The sequence below is a fragment of the Talpa occidentalis genome, unplaced genomic scaffold (genome assembly GCF_014898055.3).
Source record: "Talpa occidentalis isolate TD23 unplaced genomic scaffold, MPIMG_talOcc4v2.1 talOcc4.12, whole genome shotgun sequence".
In the NCBI taxonomy this organism is placed as follows: Eukaryota; Metazoa; Chordata; class Mammalia; order Eulipotyphla; family Talpidae; genus Talpa; species Talpa occidentalis.
In genome coordinates this window covers 41506953-41528969 of record NW_023601212.1, presented here as the reverse complement: position 1 = coordinate 41528969, position 22017 = coordinate 41506953, and the positions used below count along the sequence as shown (strand labels likewise).

Here is a 22017-nt window from a genome sequence, read left to right as displayed (position 1 = left end):
GCACATTTTACAGATGAGGAAACTAAGGCTCTAGGAAGGGCTTGAGCTCAACCTGTTTTAGTTTCTCCTCTTGGGATCTCAGGAGTCCCCAAAAGCCCCTTCTGTCCTGGCTCCTCCCAGGTGCAACAGAGAACTAGAGAAAAATGCTGGGCTTTGGTTGGTTTTCAAGTCGCTCAGGGGGCGTTTAAAAGGTCACTCTTCTAAGGGATGGGGGCCCTAGGAGACTCTTGAATTCCCCATCCTCTTCCCCCAGGCCTGTGGCCGAGAGCTCCCTCTATCGGCAGAGGCTAGAGGTCATCGCGGTAAGTGACGCCCTCCCAGGGCGATAGACCCACGACCCGGGAACCCACAGCTTCTTCCCCACCTCACGTCCAACCTCCCGAGCAGACCTAGCGCTGTTAAAGGGGCGGGAAGCAGCGCCTTAACCTCCAGCCCTGCTTGGGTATTCCTACTTAAAGCCTCAGGCCGCTCTGCTCCCTAGTTCCTCTGTATGGTCAGCTGCCGCTCCCAGAAGAGTGAGCTGCGGACCCTGCACTCCATTCTCCCCTCCCTGCCCTGCACTATAAGATGCCCCATTCTTGAACTTCGGTCTGTCAAATACCCCAATGTCTGGCTCCATCTCTCAGGCCCTCATCTCTCTGACAACTTATCTCTGAATCCGCACCTCTCTGGACCCCATATAAGTACCCCAATCTCTGAACTGCTATCTCTGCACTCCCAGCGTCTGCACCCCACCCCCACACTCCATCTCTCTGGACCCCATATCTATATCCCAGTTTCTCTGGACTTCTATGACTCCACCTTCATTATTTGTCTTCTCCCTTTGATCCTCATATCTGGACCCCCATTTCTGAAACCCCGTGTCCCTTAACTGTCTCCACATCCACAACTCTACCCAGCTCAGGATCCACACTCCAAGGTCCTCTCGCCTCAAATCCACAGACCCCCCGCAGGAACCCGCGAGGCCTCCGCAGCATCCCGGGCGCGGCCCGCCCCGCCCGCCCCGGCCCGCCCCGGCCCGCCCCGGCCCGCCCCGGCCCGCCCCGCCCCCTCCCGCCCCACCCCCTCCCGCTGCTGAGTCAGCGCGTCCGCAGCCCCCTGCCCGCTCCAGCACCCCCCCCCCGCCCACACCTTGCGCTCCGGGGAGCCCCCTCCCTCAGCTCGCTTTGCAGGCACGGGAGCCGCGGGAGGCGGGGGGCGGGAGGGTAAAAGGGAGGCGACGGCCCCGCCCAACCGCGTGCAGCTCCGGGTCCTGTGCGCAGGAGAAGCGGCGGCTGCAGGAGGAGATCCGGGCGGCGCGGCGCGAGCTGGAGGAGGAAAAACTCCGCGTCGAGCGGCTCAAGGTTGGGGGCGGGGAGGGCGCCTGCGGAACCAAGCGGAAATGTCTGTCAGAGTGGGTTTGGGGGACCCTTGGATCCTCCATCTAATTTGGGGGGCGTTGCTTTCCATTTGGGGGACGGACATCTTTCCCAGTTTGGCAGAGTGGGTGGTGGTGATGGGGACTTTTGGTCCACCCTTGGGAAGAGTGTGGGGACACTATTCTTTGGGATAGGAAGGGGCTCATGGGACATGGATCTCACCTATGCATGGATCTGTCCCTCCTATTCTGGAAGGGGTAGGGAGATTGATGGGTGTTGTTCTTCCCATCCTAGGAAAGCGATGGGCTGCTAATGGGGCTTCTGGCCCACCTGAGCATGTCGTGGGGGCAGTGAGGACATATATCCCAGCCTAGAGGAGAAATGTGTACCGCATTTAGTTTGGGCTGGTCAGGAGAAGACCCTAAATGAAATGGGGTAGCTGTATGTTCAGCTGGGACTCCCTTCCCATGCCCAGAGGAAGTCTCTCCGGGAGCGCTGGCTCATGGATGGAGCTGCTGAGGGGCCAGAGCAGCCAGAGGACCCCACCTCACAGGACCTCCAGTCTCCTGAGGAACAGGCTCAGGCTCGCATCCGGAACCTGGAAGATAGCTTGTTCACGTGAGTGGGTGGGGCCCCTACTTGCCCTTTTTTCCCAGCAGAGCAAGGCCAGGACCCTGGGCCTGCTCTGGGGAGGTGCCAAATTGAGAGAGAGAGAGAGAGAGAGAGAGAAAGAGTCTATTGAATTTGGGAGCCTACAGCCCCTTGTCTCTCCTCCCCAGACTCCAGTCCCAGCTGCAGCTGTTGCAAAGTGCGTCCACAGGTGCCCTGCACAAGCTTTCAGGCAGGCCTACCTGGCGAAGACAGGTGAGGAGCCAGCAGGACAAAAGGGGGAGAGGTGTGACCGCAGAGTCCAAAGCAGGACCTCGCCACATATAGTTTAACTAGTTGGTCCGCTGCTTCTACTTCTTTGCTTTGTTATCTGGGACAAGTCACTTTCCTTGCCCAAAGCTCTCTGAGCTTTTCTTGAAGTCCAAGGATTCAGCAACATTTGTGCCTGACTATAGTGAGGATTTTCCAGTCTCTCCCTCTCCCTGATGTCTTGCCTTAGCTATCTAGTGCTGTTGCAGGGCAGAGAGGAAAAGACCTGTTAATTGGTGTGAGAAGCACTTCATGGGTTTTTAGAATAAGCCAGGAGTTCCTTGCTAGCACCTGAATGGGACTGGGGACTCAGGAAAGGCTTCCTGGAGGTGGTGACACCTATGCTCAATCTGAGTGAGAACTAGAAAAGAGGGGGAAGAGAATTTTAGGCAGAGGAAACTCCAAGGAAGACTTGGAGACTGGAAAGAGGAGAATGGAGTCAAAGAACTATTCCCCCACCCTATTTTCTTTCTCTTGCCCCCTACCTGCCTTGATTCCAGTCACAGTGATACTCTGATTCCTTCAACTTGCCTCACTCATTGTAGCTCCAGGACCTTTACACTTGCTGCCCCTTCTGCCTAAAATGTAACCCCCCCCCTTTCTTGATTCAAGGGTGCTTCTCACCCTTCAGGTTTCTGTTCAATGTCATCACCTACTCTTAGAAACCATCCTGCATCTTATATCTAAAGAAGTCATGACATCACTTCCCAGACACTCCTTAGCCTTTCAGCCTGCTTTTTTCTCCCTCACTGGGGAATAATTATGTTACATAGCTATTTGTGGTTCTGTTTATTACCTACCTCAGCCCACTGGAATGTAAGTTTCAATAGTGAGAAAGCATAAGTGTCCTTTATCCACTGGAACCTCAGTAACTAGCAGAGGATAGAGAGAACTCAAATACAGAGGACTGCCTGCATGGCCACAGTATTGATCAAGTAACTACAATATGTGAGGCACAGGAACAAAGAGAAATAAGACAGGTGAGGAAGTCTTAGGTGTAATAGATTGTTTAGTTCTGAAGGTAATGGGGAGTCATTGAGGGCATTTAAGCCAGGGTGGGGGGGTCTGGGATGGAGGGAGGCTTGAAGTAGGGACATCGCCTGACCTTGACTCTGTCATCCTTGTAGGGTCACCGTCCTCTTTCCCAGCTCTGCATGGAAACAGACCCTGCAGGTGGGTGTTTGGGTCCCAAGAGAAGGGCTCTTGGGACTCCCTCCTCACCCTGTAACCGCATCTCTCCTCTGACTTCCTCAGGCCAGACTGATCCGGACAAGCGAGCCTCCCTGCCAGCTGGGCTAGTGGGCACACCCCCAGAGTTCTCCTCTGAGCATAGAGATGAGATTGTAGAAGTTCCACCAGCCCTAAGGCTGGCCCCCGGGGCAGCAGGGCCTTCCTCAGAAGCCAATGGCCCCTGCCCAGAACCAAGCTCTCCTTCGAGTCCAGGGGTAGCAGAATTCAAGGGCAGTGGGGGTGAGACCAAAGGAGGGGGTGTAGTGAAGGTAGTGTGGGAGGGGCTGAGGGCCACAGAGGACTGTGCCACAGAGGCCACAGGCCCAGAGCTGGAGGCGAAGGTTGAGGAGATGGTGCTAGAGGCCATCGGGGAAAGGCAGGAAGCCGATCGTCTAGGGCTCCCATCCTGGGTGAAAGAGGAGAGAGGGATTGTGGAGGTGATCTGGGAAGGAGTTGGGGGCCCGGAGGACAGTAACTCAGAGGCCACAGGGGAGACAGGTAGGGGACCAGAGGCTGTGCCAACCAGCTCACCAAGAATCCAGGAGGGAATAGAGGAAGCAGCTTCTCATGAGGGGGATGGTGCCTCCAGGAGCAGCCCTGATGGTGACAAGCAAGGAGGCTCTGGAGGAGTAGAGGGGTCATTCATTTGGGTGGAAAGAGTGACCCTCACTGAGGAATGGGAGGAGCTGCAGGTAGAGGGGGTGGGAGGACCAAGGGTGACAGGCAGGGAGGGAGGAGATGAGAGTTCTCTGGGGGCAGAGGAGAGAGGAGTGGAAGAAAGCTGGGAGGTGGAGAAGAGCCTAGCAGAGCAATCTGGGGAAAAGGGAAATGAGAAAAAGGCAGGGACCGAGTGGGAAGGGGAGGAGGGGTTGCTGGTGGGAAGTGAGGAAACTTTGCAGCTGGAGAGGAGAAGAGATGAGGAACCACTGTCCATAGAAAGAAAGGAAGTGGCAGATAGGGAAAGAGACAAGGAGTCATTGGGAGTAGAGAAGACAGGAGATGATAAAAAAAAGCTAGAGGTTGAAAAACCAGTGGTGATGGAGAGAAGAGGTGAGATATCATTGAAGGTAGAGAAAGAAGGAGGGGAAGTGTTAAAGGTAAAAAGGGAAGAGGGGGAGGAAGAATTAAAGGTAGAAAGAGAGGGAGGTGAGGCAGCACTGAAGGTAGGGAGAGATGTAAAGGAAACATTGAAAGTAGAAGGAGGAAGAGGTGAGGAAGCATTGGAGGTAGATGGAGAAGGTGGTAAGGAAGCATTTAAAGTAGAGAGAGGAGGAGAAGAAGCATTGGAGGTAGAGGGGGAAGGAGGTGAGGAAGCATTGGTGGTAGAGGAAAAAGGAGGTGAGGAAGTATTGCTGGTAGAGAAGAAAAGAGATGAAGAGTTAGAGGCAATTCAAGAACCATTGGTGTCAGAGAGAAAAGGAGAGGCATCATTGAAGGTGCTGAGAGGAGGTGAGGAAGCACTACAGGCAGAGAAAAAAGGAGATGAGGAAGCATTGGAGGCAAAGACTATGCAAGGTCTGTGTTCAGAGGAAGGTCTGAGTGCAGAAGAACAGAGAGAGTCAGGAGAAGGTACGGAATGTCAGGCAGAGGAGGTGAGTGAGGCAGAGGCTCCCTTGGAGGCCATGAAGGAACCAGGACCAGAGGAAGGATCACAGCCCCAGAAACTGGAAGTCTCCCCAGTGGAGACAGCCATGAAGCCCCAAACCCCTGCTGAGGGCCACGGCCCCATGGGGGACACCACACCCGTCCTGGTGGAGACCCCAGCTCCAGAACAGCCCCCTGAGTGCCAGCCACTGCTTCAGGTAGAGGGGCCCAGTGCCCACCCTGTGCCCACCTATGCACCTGACCGGCAGCCTGAGCCATCTGCCCCTCCCGAGGGTGAAGAGGCGAGTGGCCCTAAGCAGAAGACGTGCCAGTGTTGTGCGGTTATGTGAGCCCAAGCCCTCCACCCCATACCTAGCTCCTCTCACAGCTACCTCGGCCTCTTGGCATCCAGCAGAGGGTTCCAGGCACAGAAAAGGGCACCACAGAGCTGACCTGTGGCACTTGGGAGCCAGCTGGCCCAAATATCCACCTCCACCAGGGCTTCCAGACCCCTTGCCTACTGCCTGTGATTATGGCCCCCTTCTGTGACAAAGCCTTTATACTTGAAAATAAAACCTTAAAGCACTCTGACAGTTTGGACATGGGTGTTGCTGGCACACAACTACCTCACCATGTCCTATAGGAAAATGATGGTCCTATTGCTGCTAGAAGCAAAGATTCTGAGTCAGTGTGAGTATAGACATGGCCACTGCAACAAAAACACCTCAAGCCAGAGTATCTATGAAAACATAAATGTTTATTTCTCTGGGTGGTTCTGATCTATAGTCACTTGGGGACTCAAGTTCCTTCCCATTTCTTGCCCCACTCTCCCCTTACTTATGGCCAAAGCTGGATCGTGGGCACATTGATGTTTCAGTTGATGGAAAAGGGAAGAAAATTCAGAAGAACTCTTACCCAGACCTAACACATGTCACTTCTGCTCACATTTCATTGGTGAAAACCCACTGCATGGCTGTCCCTAGGTGCAAGGGAGACTGGGATTGTGTCCACCTACAGTTCTCTGATAGCAGCAGGATAGATTTACGGAAGCAACTGCCACTCTGCATTTCCTGTATGTTATGTTGTTTCCTCATCTATCCATGTATTCCCCTGCTGGGGCCAGATCCTTTTCTATAAGGGGTGCTTTGTTCTCCATTCTTGCTGGCTGTCAGGCAAGGTACTCAACCTCTCTGATCCTCGGTGTCTTCATCTGTCAAATGAGCACCCCTTTCCTGACCTGGGGTCAGATCAGCTAGAACCTGAGGACTGGGGGGGCACAGAAGGCCCAGCTCCTCAGGTGTAGGCAGGAAGTGTTTCTCATACCCAGAGTCAAGGGGAGCAGGGCCAGCGGCCTGGAGGGGCTCCCTAACTGGTAGCGGCTCCATCTCCTCCACTTCTAGAAAGGGCAAATCACCTGGGGGCTGGGCCTGGGGCACGTCCTGGGGAGAAAGGAGGCTGAGATTCTACTCCCCCCACAACTTCCACCCACTACCCACTATGCCAGCATCCAAAACCACCCGCCCACCCCAGACCCCGAAAAGCAAGACTTTTTGCTCACCTCCACATGGCGCTGGCTGAAACTGCTATTGGCAGGATCAGGGGCCTTCTCCCAGACCCAGCGGGGCAGTACCTTGTGTCTCAGATGGGGGCACCTGGCAAGCAGGTAAGAGTCAGGTCAAGGCATCCAGGTGGGGGAACATTCATGCCCAGGATGCAGGATCTAGGGACATCACAGAGCAGAGGCGCATCCTTGCCACACCCCCTCGAAGCTCAGCTAATTAATTTCAGCTGCCCTCCCTGCCTGGGCAGAAACCCATGTATGTGTCCGATAGCCTCACCTTTGGAAGATGACTAGGCCCACGCCACAGCCCATCAGGAGCGAGCCCCACAGGACAAGGACACCTGGCAGAACGCTCCACCTCTGGGTGTTATCTGTGGGGGAGGAGTCATGCTCATGAGTGGGACTGGGCTTGAGTGAAGGGAGTAGGAGGAAACAAGGACTGGGGAAATCTTAGGGTGAGAAGGGCACCTGTGATAGAGCAGTTATCAACGCTAGGTCCATGTCAGCAATGGATGAAGAGTTAGACACACAATACTAGTTAATACACAGCAGTATTTAGAGAATCAAAAGACCCCCGAGGCATCATCAGTAACCACCACCCCAAGTCAAAAGGTTGTCCACGCATTTAAGTCCGACTTAATGATTCCATATACCCTTCAAAGGAGCAGGCCCCTCTTTTGTGGTGCCATCGCACCCTGCCCTACCTGGAAGGTGAAACGAGAGGCTGGGACCAGGTGGACCCTGTCCTGCAATGGTGGACGCCGTCATCCACAGCTCATAGTGACCCGCTGGGAGATTAGGCAGGGTGATGTTCTGGGCACTGCCACTCACTGAAGGACAGATCCAGAGAGGTTGTTGAGACAGTCAGGTGCTACCTCAGGGCCTTTGCATGTTTTCTCTCTGCATTACTCTCCCCCAGATAGTCACAAGACTCCTTCACCTCCTTCAGCCCTTTCTCAAATGTCACCTCCTCAGGGAGGGCTTCCCTAACAATAACCCCCCCCCCCACACACACACACTTAAAATTGTACCTCCTTTACCACCCATCCTCTCCACTTCATTCTCTACCCAGAATGCAGCACACTGCCTGGAGAGTGTTTTCTGTCCATGCCTGCATGTGCCCCCATTAGAAGATTCCAGTAAGGCCATATTTCCAGCACTGGATCAGTGCCTCAAATATAAAAAAGAACTCAAGGGCCTGTTAAGTCTCAGCACGATGAAGCTACTGGCAGCCTCTGCAGCACGAGTTCAATCTCTGGTCGGGGAGCTAACCCACATGGCGCAGCAGCAGACCTCTCCTGTCTTGCCTACTGCTCCCCTCAGCAGATTATTTCAGTAGATCCACCTGTTCTGCTCCCTCCTCTGTCTCTGGTGAATCATCTCACCCCCAGCCCCTCTGGCCTGTACCCCAGTTCTTGTATGCATAAATAAATAGATATTTTAAAAAATTAAAATGGAGATTTGTAATCTTTTCACTTTATAAAATTTGACATTTTATAAAATTTATAAAATTTGACATTTTATAAAATTTATAAAATTTTCAATGTCAATACACATAGACTGGAGTCTTCATTTTTAATGGTCAAATGATAGTCCATTAACATTAATAGCCGTTCAGGTTACTGCACGCCAGAGAACTGACGAAATCATGTGTTCTAAGGGCTGAGAGGGATCGAAAAGGTCATCCTTGGGATAAGGGGCAGGGTAAACTGATGGGTGACTTGTGAGGCTGGAGCAGGGGCAAAGAGGCAGGGAAACTCACCATTCTTGCAGGCAGAAGGCCTGGTTCCGCTCTGTGCACACAAGGTATAGTGGGTAAGATGTCCCCGCAGTTGGTGCCTTGGGACCTCTTCCCATGCTATGGTGGGGTTCCCAGAGGGGGCATCATGGAGTCGCTGCAGCTTTGGCCCTGCTAAGGGTGCTGAAGGGAAAGTCAGTTGGTCATGGCCTGCTGGGGTTTGGGGACTCTCCATCCTTCAATCCCAACTCTTACCTAGTTCCTCTCTGAATTTCCAGATGGAGGGTGCAGGAGCCAAGCCCCAAGGAGAAATGGCCGTCACCGTGATTCTATAGGGGACCCCTTCTCGGAAATTCCCTGGGTGGGGGAGGAGCAAAGATCAGTTAGAATTTGTTCCTCCTGGGCCTCCCTGGTGGCGCAAGGGGTTAAGAGACAACATGTGAAGCTGTCTGCAGCCACTTCAACATGAGTTCGATCCCCGGCCAGGGAGTTACCCACATGGTGCAGCAGACCTCTCCTGACTCGCCCGCTGCTCCTCTCAGCAATGTATTTCAGTCAGTCTGCCTGCTCTGTTTCCCACTCTGTCTCTGGTGAATCCTCTCACCCCCCACACTTCTGGCCTGTACCCCAGTTCTTGTATGCATAAATAAATAAATATTAAAAAAAAAAAAGAATATGCTCCTCTTCCCCCCTCATTCATTTCTTTAGTAGGGCTCATCATTTGGGTTTCCAGAAGGACACACTCAGATAGATTCAAGTAAAAGTAATATTTCCGGTAGGTAACCCCAGAAACTACTAAGACAGGAAAGTGTAGCTGACTGGGCAACCAGGGTACAGTTCCACTGAAAACCTCTGGGGATTCGGCAAGAGAGCATAGGCCTGAAAGCCCCTCCACCCGGAGGAGGGGGCTGGGGTATTTGTCCAACAAGCCCTATTAGTCATTTTCTTGGAGAGCTGCTTCAGAGGGGCCTTAAGTCTCTGGAACTCCCAGTCTGCTGTCCAAGCCATTAAAATGCTTCAGGTACCAGAAAAAGCCAATTGACAAGACTGGGAAGTGGCCAAGCACAGTGTATGAGTGGAGCCCTGATAGACTCATTGTGGTGGGTGAAGGCTCTGGAAGTTCTACCTCATAATCTGCTGCTGTAAAGCCTTTCCCCATCTGGGAATTTTCCAGAATTGGGGCTCCTCTTTTGTTCATATTTATTTATGGCCCTCAAGAATCTGCCTAAATTTCTAAAGCAATACCTCATGATCTCCCAAGCCCTTTACACCAAGGACAGACTCCCCCACCAGAACCTCACTGCTCCTCTTCTCTCCTAGTCCCCAACCCAGTATCTAAGCTTTAGCCCTCACCACCCCCATGCACAGTCTGTCCCCCTCCACAGCAGCAAGAGGGCGCCTGTGAGCACCTGAGTCATGTCAAGTCTGCTCAGAATCTCAAGTCTCCTCTGCTATGGATCCCACCTCAGTCAGAGCCTCAAATGATCTGCCCAGAGGCCTGCCTCCCACACTTCCTCCCACTCTTGCCTCATTCAACTCCAGCCACACTGTACCCCTAACCCATCAATCACATTCCTACTCAGGGCCTTTGCACTTTCGGTTCCCACTTGATATCACCACCTTCTTCAGGTCTTTAAGCTCAGATTTCACAGTTCCAGAGAAGCCCATTCTAGCCTTTCTTTCTAAAGTAGCTAGTCTCCCTCTCCCTCTTACCCAGCTTGGTTTTAGCCCAACTACATTACAGGCGCACTTGTTTTTTGTTTCACTGGCTGCCTGCTCCATAAGAATGCTGGCTCCATGAGGCCAGGACATTGCTGAGAGAGAGGATGGTGTGAGGGCGCTAGATTTGGCTTCAGGAACCTGACCATGTAGATCAAATCCTGTTTTATTGCATACTTGATGGATAGTCCTGGGCAAGTGGCTTAGCCTCCCTGGTTCGTCAGCTATAAACTGAGCATGATAATAGCAGACAACCTTCTTTATAAAGAAGTTTGAATGAAGCTTATGGTAAATGTTGCTAGACATAAGCTGTTATTGCTGTGTACAGTGTCAAGAACACAGCCTGACACATAGCGAATGATCACTGACTACTTTCTTGCATGATACTCTACCGATAACACTGTCTCCTGCTAGTCCACCCAACACGTGGAATAGGAACCCAAGTATCCCAGTGCCTCACCTGGCAACAGAACACTGAGGTTCCCTGGGGGAAGCCGGATCCAGTTGAAGTCCTCCAGGGCATCCCCATCCAGAACCCAGTCCACCACATGCTCCCGTGGCTCCCCAGGTCCCTGTTGCCAAGTCACCAGCAGCTCTGTGCTCCCAGGCATGCTGTTGACAGACACCTCACGGGGGGCAGATTCTGGAGCTAGAAGACAGGGAAAAAAAAGTCTCAACTGTCCACTCAGGAAGTCCGGTCCCGCCCTGAAGGGCACTCTGCAGAGGATGGCCACATCTCTTACCCAAGCAGGCCAAAGAGAGGTTGGTGACGGGCTCCCAGCTGGTGGCATTGATGGCGGACACCCAGGCCCATTTGGCCTGGGTGGGGATGGAGGAGTTGCAGCAAGGGATCCCCTCTAGGCTCAGCTTCTCATTTTCAAGTTGGAACCAAACTGTGTAGCTCACCTGCATGCAGGACCCAGGAGCCTGAGGGATGAAGGAAAGGAGGGCAGAGGTTATTATCTCCCACTCATCAGGCATCTTAGTGAGGTCATCCGACTATTCCGTTCTTGAAATACTTTTGTTGGTGGCTTGGTTTTACAGATGAGGAAACTGAGTCTTAGAGGGGCTCAGTGGCAGAGATGGGAATAGAATACAGTTCTGGGACCACGTTAGGGTGCAGCGAGTGAACCACTCACTTTGTTTAATCCAGTAATTAAGATAAATGATATTTTAACAAATCAAAATTAATGACAAAACTGTAACAAAACAAAACATTAAAACTTTAAGTAAAAACAGGATCTGACGCTGCTCTTGTACAAACTTGGCTCATTGGCCTCAACCTAGTCTGTGTCCTGTGCAGTTCTTAGGGACTAAAATATTTTAACTGTTGTACAGAGGAGTGGCTAGAGGATGGGACCCTCCAGGGGGGCTCTGGGGAAGTGCATGGGAATTTTTTGTTGCTGCTATAATTGCTATTTGAAGGACAAGAGCCAGAGATGCTATTTTGTGCTAGAAACGAAAACTTATTCCATCTCCCATGACTTTTTTTTTAAGATTTATTTTTATTTATTTATGCATACAAGAACCAGGGTGTAGGCCAGAGGTGCAGGGGGTGAGAGGACTCATCAGAAACAGAGTAGGGAGCATAACAGGTGGATCTATAAAATACACTGCTGAGGGGAGCACTGGGTGAGACAGGAGAGGTCTGCTGTGCTATGTGGGTCTGCTCCCTGGCTGGGGATCAAACTCATGCTGCAGTGGCTGCCAATAAATTCATAGTGCTAAGACTTAACCCTTTGTGCCACCAGGGAGGCCCCCCATCCTGTGACTTTTGATTGTTACCCACACTGGAAACTTGTGTACTTGACAAACCTGTCTAATCATTTTAAATGATCCTAGAACCAAAATTTTTTTAATGTATAAATACATAAAAGGAGCTTGGTTTTTAATATTCACCGAATTTTTTTTTTTTTTTTTGTCATTTGTTGACATTTTTATTTTATTTTTTTTTTAATATTAAATTTTATTTTTATATTCCCCCATACAATTGCAAACGCCCCATTCTGACCCCAATCCTTCCCCTCCCGCCCCCCACCCCCTTCACCGAATTTTTTTAATATTCTAACATAGAACTTTCTAGGCTGTCTTTATCCTCAGTTCCCAGCACAATCTATGTACTACTCAGATAATTTTTCAATATTCCCTTTGAAAGTCTCTGGAAACTGGCTCTATGGACTGGCTTTACATGGTTGGTTTTGGTAAATGTTCTCATATGTATGCAAAGAATGCACGTTCTGTTGTTTCCTATGTGAGTTCCTTAGGTTGTTTGTTAATCATATGATTGTGTCCTTCAGATCTTGATTTGTTTACCATCTGTTTGATAGGAAATGACTGAAAGGGGTATCTTAAAAACCTCCACAATGGTTAAAGGTTTGTGTATTTCCTTTAAAAAAAAAAAAGATTTTTTAAATTTATTTATGCATACAAGAACTGGGATATAGGCTAGAGGTGTAGGGTGAGGGGTGGTGGTGAGAGGATCCACCAGACACAGAGTGGGGAACAGAACAGCAGGTCGATTGAAATACACTGCTGAGGGGTGCAGCAGGTTAGTCAGGAGAGGTCTGCTGCACAATGTGGGTAGCTCCCTGGTAGATCGGTCATTCAAACTTGTACTGCAGTGGCTGCGGGATAGCTTCATAGGTTATGTCTTAACCCCTTGCGCCACCAGGGAAGTCCAAGGGTTTGTGTATTTCTAGTAGTTCTGTCCATTTTTCGTTTATATATTTGGAAGCCATGTAGGGACATATGGATTTAGTACTCACATCATACTGATGAGCTTGAGTCTTTTTGAATCTTTTGCTATTAGGTAGTAACTTATTCCCCCCATTATTTTCTTTCTTTTTTAAAAAAAAAATTATTTATTTATGTATACAAGAGCTGGGGTACAGGCCAGAGATGTGAGGGGTGAGAGGACTCACCAGAGACAGAGTGGGGAATAGAACAGGCAGATTGACTGAAACACACTGCTGAGGGGAGCAGCGGGTGAGACAGGAGAGGTCTGCTTCACCATGTGGGTTGCTCCCTGGTGGGCTGGGGATCAAACTTATGCTGCAGAGGCTGTGATTGCTTCATAGTGTGGTGCTTAACCCCTTGCACCACCATGGCCCCCCCCCCCATTATTTTCTACAGAATGTTACAGCTATGACATTGTAACACATAGATGTGTATTCATGAGTTATTTTACTGTACTTCAGTGTAGTAAAAGGGCATTATAGAGTATGTGTCATGAACTAGAGACACTGGGGCTACGAATTGCCATTTAAAAGCCAGTGAATCTTAGCTCTTGTGTGGTTTGGGGCAACCTCTCTGACTCATTTTTCTCATATGTAATGTTTGTAAATATAAGTAAGTGTGTGGGTTAGGATCGGGATACACTAAGAGCTCTAAATGTGTCTGATATAAGTAAAACAAATATTAGATTGTAGGGCCCAGGAAGGTGTAAGTCCTACTGGTGGCCTATTCCCTGAGTGAGGGCCTAGCAATGCCTGGCACAAGTACGTGCTCAACAGACTTGGTTTACTCATTGCACCTCTGTCAGTTCATAGCACCTTTTTGATGCTAGCGTCTTAGTACACTGAGCAGTATTTTTGTGGAGCAGAACCCAGTCTTACTTCCAGACCTTTGCATCTGCTGTTCCCCCTGCCTGAAACCCACTCTCATGACTCAGCTCAAGTCCCTCAGAAGCAGCTGACATTGGTAGGGGTTAGTTCTGTGTCCGCCTCGGCGCACCCTCCAGAAGGCAGAACAATGACCTCTGTTTTATATGAAACACTGTCATTTGGGGCCTCCTGGCAAATGCAAAGCTATCGAACTAGTCCTCACAACTCACCTTCCATAGAAGCAGCGGTTCCTGTCTGCTAGGTGTCCCACAAAGGTGCCCTGATAGCCACAAATCTTTCGGAGCTGGCAAGGATGAAGAAAGGAGGGACAAATGGGATGGGCATGATTGGACAGATTTCCAGGAAGGGAGACCTGGATACAGGAGCAAGCCCAGAGATCCTCACCAGAGGGCAGTGTCTGGAAGGACAGAACAGGGCTCTCCTCCCCCCACAGATCCTCTTCTTTCTCCATTCGGCAGCGGCCATACACCTCATAGCCAGTGGCTAGCTCCAGGTCCCGGATCTCAATAGGAGTCAGGGGTATGGACTTTACTTCTGGTTCCAACTGAGGGAGAGAGAGGGGAGAGCAATGAGACGGAGGGTTGAGTTCAGAGCACTTGGCCTATGCGTCAGCAGGGTGACAAACTGTCCTACTTTGTCTGGGACCAAGGGAGGGGGTTACACTGACACAGGGTTTTCAGTCTTAAAAACGGGTCCATCACAGGCAAAAGAGACAACCAGTTGGTCAATCTATGTGTCAGGTATAGCAGAAGGTGGTGCAGTCTATTATTGTCTCCATTTTACAGACAAGGAAACTGAGTTCCAGAGAAGAGAAGTGAATTTCCCAGGCTCATAGAAGTAGTGAATTTGGAGCTGAGATTTGTACCCAGGCTGTCAGATTCCAGAGTCTGCATTTCAACATTGCTTTGAAATGCATGAATGGTTGCAATGAGAGCTCTGCTCTGTGTTGTATTGTTTTACAACAAAAACTGTGGCTAAAACAGTTTATTCTCCCCAATACCCATTTTTCCCTTCTTCCTTTGGAAATAGAACCCTTGAGAACCACCTGGGGACATGGCTGTCAAGAATAAAGACTACATTTCCCAATCTCCCTTACAGTTAGACAAGACCACACGACTATGTTCCAGCCGATGAGATAAAGAGAAAATGATACACGCAACTTTCAGGTTGTGCTATTAACCTGAGTAGGAGAATCCCAACTCCTTCTGGGACCCTATTGTTTTGAAGTTGTCCTCCACTTTCTTGCTGTGTGAACATAGAAAGTTGTTTAACTTGTCTGGGTTTAGCTTTCCCAACTTTAAAACAGAGGTCTTAAAACCATCTACTCAACAAGGGAGATTGGAAGGACTCATACAGATAGTCCATGCAGATTGCTTAGCGTGGGACCTGAAAAGATTGGGTGCTCAGAAATGTCTTTTGAGTTTTTGCTGAAAACAAGACCCTGTTCCTCATCTGTAAAATAGGTAGGTATAAAGTGGCCCTATCTCAAAGAGCTCTTGTAAGGATTCAACAAATAAGTGTTTGTAAGGAGCCTAGAACTATGTCTGACACACTAAGTAGAGTCTCACTAAGTGTCTGGTGCTTTTAATAGTAACATAAGCTGTTTGAGGATTTTACTCACTCATAAAAATGTCAGAGGAAGTTTATTGTTTCTCAAAAATTCTTTTTTTTTTAAATTATATATATTTTTATTTATTTATACAAGCACTGGGTACAGTCAGAAGTGTGGGAGGGTGAGAGAATTCACCAGAGCCAGAGCGGGGAGCAGAGCAGGCAGAAGGACCGAAGTACACTGCTGAGGGGAGCAGCAGGCGGCAGGAGAGGTCTGCGCGCCATGTGGGACCCTCCTCCGGTGGCCGGGGAGCAGCCGGGGATCGAACTGGCGCCGCAGAGGCTGCGGGCAGCCTCGCAACCCAGCGTTCAACCACTGCGCCACCGGGGAGGCCCTGTTTCTCAAAAATTCTAAGTGAATTTTGGATTAGAATCACATGAAATTTATAAATTTGGTGGGGGGTGTTAGTTTTTAGTAGAGCAAGATATAGGTACAGACCTTTTGTGTGGGATGTGGACAGTTATACCAGGGACAGTAAGCATGGGGCTGGATCACTGGTTTGAGGGTGATGATCAGAACAGGGTTTGGGAAGAGAGCCTCTGACACTCACCAGGGTCCAGGTCATCTCCTGGCATCTTCGGTAGTAGAACTGGCACATCAGGACCTTATGAGGTGGCCACCCAGGTGGGGCCCATTGGACAGTGGCTTCCCGGGGGTCATCCTCTAGGAAGTCCACATCAGGGTATAGCCAGGGGGCATCTGGCTTCACTGAGGAAGGGGAGACCCAGTGCAGTGAGCCAGAACCTCGGGGACTACCCACCCCACACATAGCTCACCCCATTTCCCGCCTGTTACTTCGGGTTTCCAGGTTTACAAAGACTTGGGGCCAGAGACACTGGCCCGCCGCAGACCCCCAGACAAGGAGTTCATCAGACATGGTGAACTGTTCCCGTGGAATGGTCACCCAGCTCTGCCCAGGGGGCACTGCCACGGTCCAGCTCCTGTTGGAATGGCTGTGAGGAGAGAGGTGGGGGTGCATTAGCTTGGGCCCTAAGCCCTAATGTTAACAACTGCTCTGCCAGCATTCAAATCCTGGCTCTGCTACTTCAGGCTGTGTGACCTTGAAGCAAATGCCTTCACTTCTCTGTGCCTCAGTTTCCTCATCTACAAAATGAGAGCAATGAAGGATGTGCTGAAAGGACTGAATAGGAGAGGGGAATGGATAATAAATGCATGGAGAACAGCACTGGATGCACACCGGAGCACAAGTGGTTGTATTTATTGAGCACCTCCTATATATATGCACATTCATGCCTCTGCAATTACTGTCAGCAAATATATATTGTGCCAGGTGATAAACTATGGTCAAAGCAGGCAAGGATCTGCTGCCTGGAGCCAATCCAGGGTATGAGGCAGATGAGAAACACATAAATAAGTCATTTGATGGTGTTATAAGTGATGTAAAGAATAAGCAAGCAGGGTGAAGAGGACGTGGCATGACGGTGGGGGAAGAGGGACAGCGAGTGCTATATTAGGGATGGTGATCAGGTAAGGTCTCTCAGTGAGGAAACACTTAAATTAAGGCCTAAAGGACAAGAGAGTGGAACCACACAGTACATTTTAGGAAGAGGGTAGCCAGTGCAAAGACCCTGTGGTCACACTGTGCCTGGTAGTTTTGAGGAGCCCCACAAGGGTGGAGTAGAGTGAGGGAGGGAGAGTATGGGGTTGGGGTGAGTGAGGGCAGAGGGGTGACAAGCAGCTTGTGTATGGCCTCATAGTTATAGGAAGATTTTGGCTTTTTAAGAATTTTAAAAAATATTTTATTTATTTGTGTGTAGAACTGTGGTATAGGCCAGATGTGTGGGGCAGGGGTAGGGGGGAGTGGTAGTGGTGGTGGTGGTGGTGAAAGAATCCACCAAAGACAGAGTGGGGAGCAGAACAGGCAGATTTACTGAAATAAACTGCTGAAGGGAGCACGAGCTAGACAGGAGAGGTCTGCTGCGCCATGTGGGTCATCTCCCTGGCTGTGGATCAAATTCAGGCCACTGCAGCAGTGGTAGTGCTGAGACCTTAACCCCTAGGCCACCAAGACTTTGGCTTTTACCTTGAATGGATGGAAGCCATTGAGGGTTTGTAAGCAAAGGAAGGATGGCACTTGTCTCAGATATTCCCAGATGTCCCCTAGATGCACTAGGGGAATAGACTACGAGATTAGGAGTAGAACCAGAACCCAGAGATGAGCTTTCTGCAGCCATGTATTGCTTATCAACATGGACACATTCTAAGAAATGTGTTATTAGGTGATTCTGTCATCATGTAAATGTCATAGAGGATAATTATACAAATACATGACACAGACTACTACACATCTAGGCCATATGGTGTAGCTTATTGGTACCACTGTCATTTGTGTGGTCTGTCATTGACTGAAATATCATTAAGCAACACATGACTGTATATGATCCAGGCCAGTGATGCTACAGATTGGACCAGGGTAGGTATTGAGGAAGTGGGGAATGTCAACTTGCAGATAACATGCAAGGTGGAGACATCAAAGCTAGCCAATGCATCAAATGTGGGTGAGACAGAGAGGAGATGAGGAAGTCCCCAAGAATTGGATTTGAAAGTTATGAAACAAAGCCTGCATTAAAAAAACAAAAACAAAAACATAGGTGTAGGGGCCACCCTGGTGGTCTCAGCGCTATCAAGCTATCCCCAGCCTCTACAGCATGAGCTCAATCCTTGACCAGGGAGCTGACCCACAAGGCACAGCAGACCTCTCCTATCTCGCCTGTTGCTCCCCTCAACAGTGTATTTCAGTAGATCTGCCTGTTCTGCTCCCCAATCTGTCTCTGGTGAATTCTCTCACACACCACACCTCTGGCCTACACCCTGGTTCTTGTATGCATAAGTAAATTAAAAAAAAAAAACTTAATTAAAATAACAACAACAGGATCTCCCTGGTGGCACAAGGGGTTAAGCACCGTACTATGAAGCAATCCGCAGCTTCTGCAGCACGAGTCCAATCCTGGCCAGCCAGGGAGCAACCCACATGGCGCAGCGGACCTCTCCTGACTCGCCTGCTGCTCCCCTCAGCGGTGTTCTTCGGTCAATCTGCCTGTTCTGTTCCCCACTATGTCTCTGGTGAATCCTCTCACCCCCTGCATCTCTGACCTGTACCCCAGCTCTTGTATGCATAAATAAATAAATCTTAAACAACAACGACAACACAGGTGTAGATGTGATGACACTGGAGCCCACTGCCAGTGGGAATGTAAAATGGTGTAGCTGCTGTGGAAAAGTCTGGTGATTCATCAAAGTTAATTATAGAATTGCCTTAGAATCCTGCGATTTTACTTTGCAGGCATATATCCCCAAAGTATTGAAAATGGGGACTCAAAACATATAAATGCATGTTCACAGCAGCAATAGTCACGATCACCAAAAGATAGAACCACCCCAGTTGTCCATGAACAAATGAATGGACAAACAAAATGTGGTAGGGCCTCCCTGTGGCGCAAGGGGTTAAGCACCACACTGAAGCAATCCACGACCTCTGCAGCATGAGTTCGATCCCCAGCCGGCCAGGGAGAAACCCACATGGCGAGGCAGACCTCTCCTGTCTCACCCGTTGCTCCTCTCAGCAGTGTATTTCAGTCAATCTGCCTGTTCTGTTCCCCACTCTGTCTCTGGTAGATCTTCTCACACCCTCACCCCCACATCTCTGGCCTGTGCCCCAGTTCTTGTATGCATAAATAAATAAATCTTAAAAAAAATGTGGTAGATTCATACAGTGGAATATTATGTAGCCCTAAAAAGGACTGAAGTTCCTCCAATGTGGATGAACCTCAAAAGCATGCTGAGTAAAAGCAGCCAGACACAAAAGGGCACTATAATTCAGTTTCTTGAAATGTTCAGAACATGCAACTCTACAGAGAGGAAGCCCAGGAGTGGTTGCCAGGACTAGTGGAGGGAGTAATTGGGCACAGAACTTCCTTTTGGGGTGATTGAAATGTTTTGGAACTAGACAGAGGTGGTGGTTGCACAATATTGTGAATGTGCTAAATGCTGGTTCACTGAATTACTCACTTTTAAATGGTTAATTTTATGTTATATGAATTCTACCTCATTTTTCAAAAGGGGGACCTTCTCTGATTTCCCCACTCTCTACACATTAAAATTAGATCCTCTTCTGGAGATGGAGGGTGGTGACAGTTGCATATCAATGTGAATGTACTTAATACCACTGAACAATGGTTGGGTGGCGGCAAAAGTGGTAAGATTTTATATGTATACTTTACCACCATTAAAAAAAGCCCCGACCCCAGTTCCTACTTTTTAATGTCCCTTTTACTCTTCCATCACATGCTAAAGAAAGCAGCCAGACAAAATGAGCAGAATGTGAAAGGAACTTGAGTTTCCAAGTGTAATTCATCATGATGGTGTACCAGTATTTCCTGGGGCTGTGGGCCCTGTGGGTCATTTTCTATTTGCTTCTTTCATTTTTGCCTCCCCAGCACCAGGCAGAATGATCTCTTCATATGCTCCAGAGAGGTTAAGCTACTTGCCTGAGGCCACACAGGAAAAAAAAAAAAATTCTTGGGCCTCCCAGGTGGCCCAGTGGTTAAAGTCTCAGTGACAACAAGCTATTGCCAGCCACTGCGTTCCCCACCCAGGGAGCTAACCCACAGGGCACAACAGACCTCTCCTGTCTCACCCGTTGCTCCCCTCAGCAGTGTATTTCAGTGGATCTGCCTGTTCTATTCCCCAATCTGTCTCTGGTGAATCCTCTTACCTCTCCCTGCCCCCTGCACCTTCTAGCCTACATCCCAGTTCTTGCATGCATGCATAAACTTTTTTTTTAAAAAAGTTTCTAATTAAGTGTTTTCTCTTTGTCCAGCGCCTAACTCATTGAATCTTCAGAACCAACCCTGGAAAATTCCATTATCATCACTATATAATAGGAAAAAAAAAAAGAGAGAGAAGCTCAGAGAGGGAAAGTGACTGGTCCAGTGTCAGACAGCAAGAAATTGAAGGAACCTGGAATTGAAGGGCTTGGAAGTAGAGGAGGACTGGTAGGCATAGGAGGGGAGGAGAGGGCAAACTCCTGGGTCCTCTCGGCTGGAGAAGGCTGGGATTTCAGAGCCACCCCTCCAAAGCCTCAGTTTCCCCGAAGCATCGCATTGTACTCACTACTTCTGGCTCTGGAGGTGCAGCATGGAGGGGGCTCCCAGGTCCTCAAAAGGCTCCCATGAGCAGTTCAAGTCGCCAAAGGGGCCAACTCCATAGCACTGCAGTGGTCCAGGGCTGCCTGGAGAGGGAGGCAGAGTGTCCCAGGAAAAGTAGTGAATTCTCCCAATTGCCTGCACGACCCAAAACCTGAGCTTCCTCCAACGCCTGATAATTGTGGAGGGCATTCTGGGGTCCCTTACGGAACTGAGCAGCAGGAAAGGGGCTCTGGGCGCCCCTAGCCAGGCTTGGGCGTAACTCCTCCCCTCCCTCTGCCAGTCACATCCTGTTACCTCCCCAAGAACACCCCCACCCCCACCCAGGGGCTTTGGCTTTCGCCTCGCTGCCGCCCATTCCTCTTGTTTTTCCTCCCCCCAGGAGCAGAATGGCGTCCCTACCTCTGTCATTCAGCCCGCAAACTTGTGGTTCACCTTGGAAGGTTTGCACAACACAGACACAGCACCCCACACGAGCTTGCTCCACAACTCACCATGGGGACGAGTCCGGTGGAACAGCAGCAACAAGACTGGCAGCAGCACCAGCTTCGGCAGCGGCCGCAGCCCTAAGGGGTCGCCTTGAGCCCTCAGCATGGCGATCCCCCACCTCCGACTCCCCAGTCCCGGCCCAGCCCGGCCCAGCCCGGCCCAGCGTGACCGCGCTGCTCGCCTAGCTCTCGGCCCCAGCGCCGGAGAGGCGACGGGAAGCCGGGCCACCCCTCGCGGCCGCCTCCGCACCTTGCGCTCTGGGTCTCCGCCCCTTCCCCACGACGGAAAGTCCCAGGCTGACATCGCTGCTGCCGGGGAGGGAGAGTGGGGAGGCGGCCTCGGACCAGTGGGGGACAGGGTCCTTGAGGGCGCGATTGGGCTCCCCTGAAAACTGCGCCCCCCCACCCCCAACAATACACACACACACACACACAAACACACACACACGCTGCAAAGTCCTTTGGAACTTTTATTATTGGTGTTGCAGAAGGTTCTGATTCATCCCTTCATTGAGCTTCCCACCTCAAGATAGGAAGGGAACTCAAAGGTCTCCCTACTCCCAGGGCTCCACAGCCTTAGAGTCCCAGCAGACAAGAGAGGAAGTGCTGGAGTGGAAGAGGGGCTGGAAGGCAGGAGGTAGGAGTGGGCAGGGGCATAATTTGACCTGGCAGGGGGTAGTGCCCCAGTGGGGACAGGAGAGAGGACAGTTGATTTTGGCAGTGTGGCCAGTTTGGGTAGAGTAGGGGCACTGATGCAGCAGGGGACACTGTAGGCCAGGCAAAGGCATGAAATGGAGAACTCGGGGGTCAGGGTCGCAGTCCCAGTGTGGCCAGGTAGGGACACATCTTGCTCAGAGGCCGAGTACACTGGTCAAAGATCAAGATTAGGTAGAAAGCTCTTGTTGCAGTACATAATGCCTGGCTTCGGTGACTTGATGAATGACTGCATAAGGGAGGGGCAGAGTCAGATGCTCAGCTGGACACCATTTGGGGGAATGGTTGGACATCCACCATGGTGCCC

General features: G+C 50.3%; 2 protein-coding genes across 2 annotated transcripts; one reads left to right on the top strand and one right to left on the bottom strand.

The window, feature by feature from the left end:
* Positions 1-275: 275 nt before the first annotated feature.
* On the top strand, positions 276-5672 carry PALM3 (paralemmin 3). The gene is made up of 6 exons (XM_054693320.1): positions 276-302; positions 1263-1343; positions 1834-1976; positions 2138-2222; positions 3404-3449; positions 3531-5672. The coding sequence occupies exons 3-6, from the start codon at positions 1861-1863 to the stop codon at positions 5438-5440; spliced, it is 2157 nt and encodes a 718-aa protein (XP_054549295.1). The 5' UTR covers positions 276-302; positions 1263-1343; positions 1834-1860; the 3' UTR covers positions 5441-5672.
* A 162-nt stretch (positions 5673-5834) lies between these two features.
* On the bottom strand, positions 5835-21134 carry IL27RA (interleukin 27 receptor subunit alpha). Its single transcript, XM_037505988.2, has 14 exons — positions 21003-21134; positions 20477-20594; positions 16139-16296; positions 15894-16051; positions 14116-14275; positions 13941-14014; positions 10852-11035; positions 10569-10757; positions 8645-8746; positions 8414-8572; positions 7356-7481; positions 6929-7022; positions 6649-6742; positions 5835-6529 (listed from the first exon to the last, which is right to left on the bottom strand). The coding sequence occupies exons 1-14, from the start codon at positions 21100-21102 to the stop codon at positions 6272-6274; spliced, it is 1974 nt and encodes a 657-aa protein (XP_037361885.1). The 5' UTR covers positions 21103-21134; the 3' UTR covers positions 5835-6271.
* Positions 21135-22017: the final 883 nt, after the last annotated feature.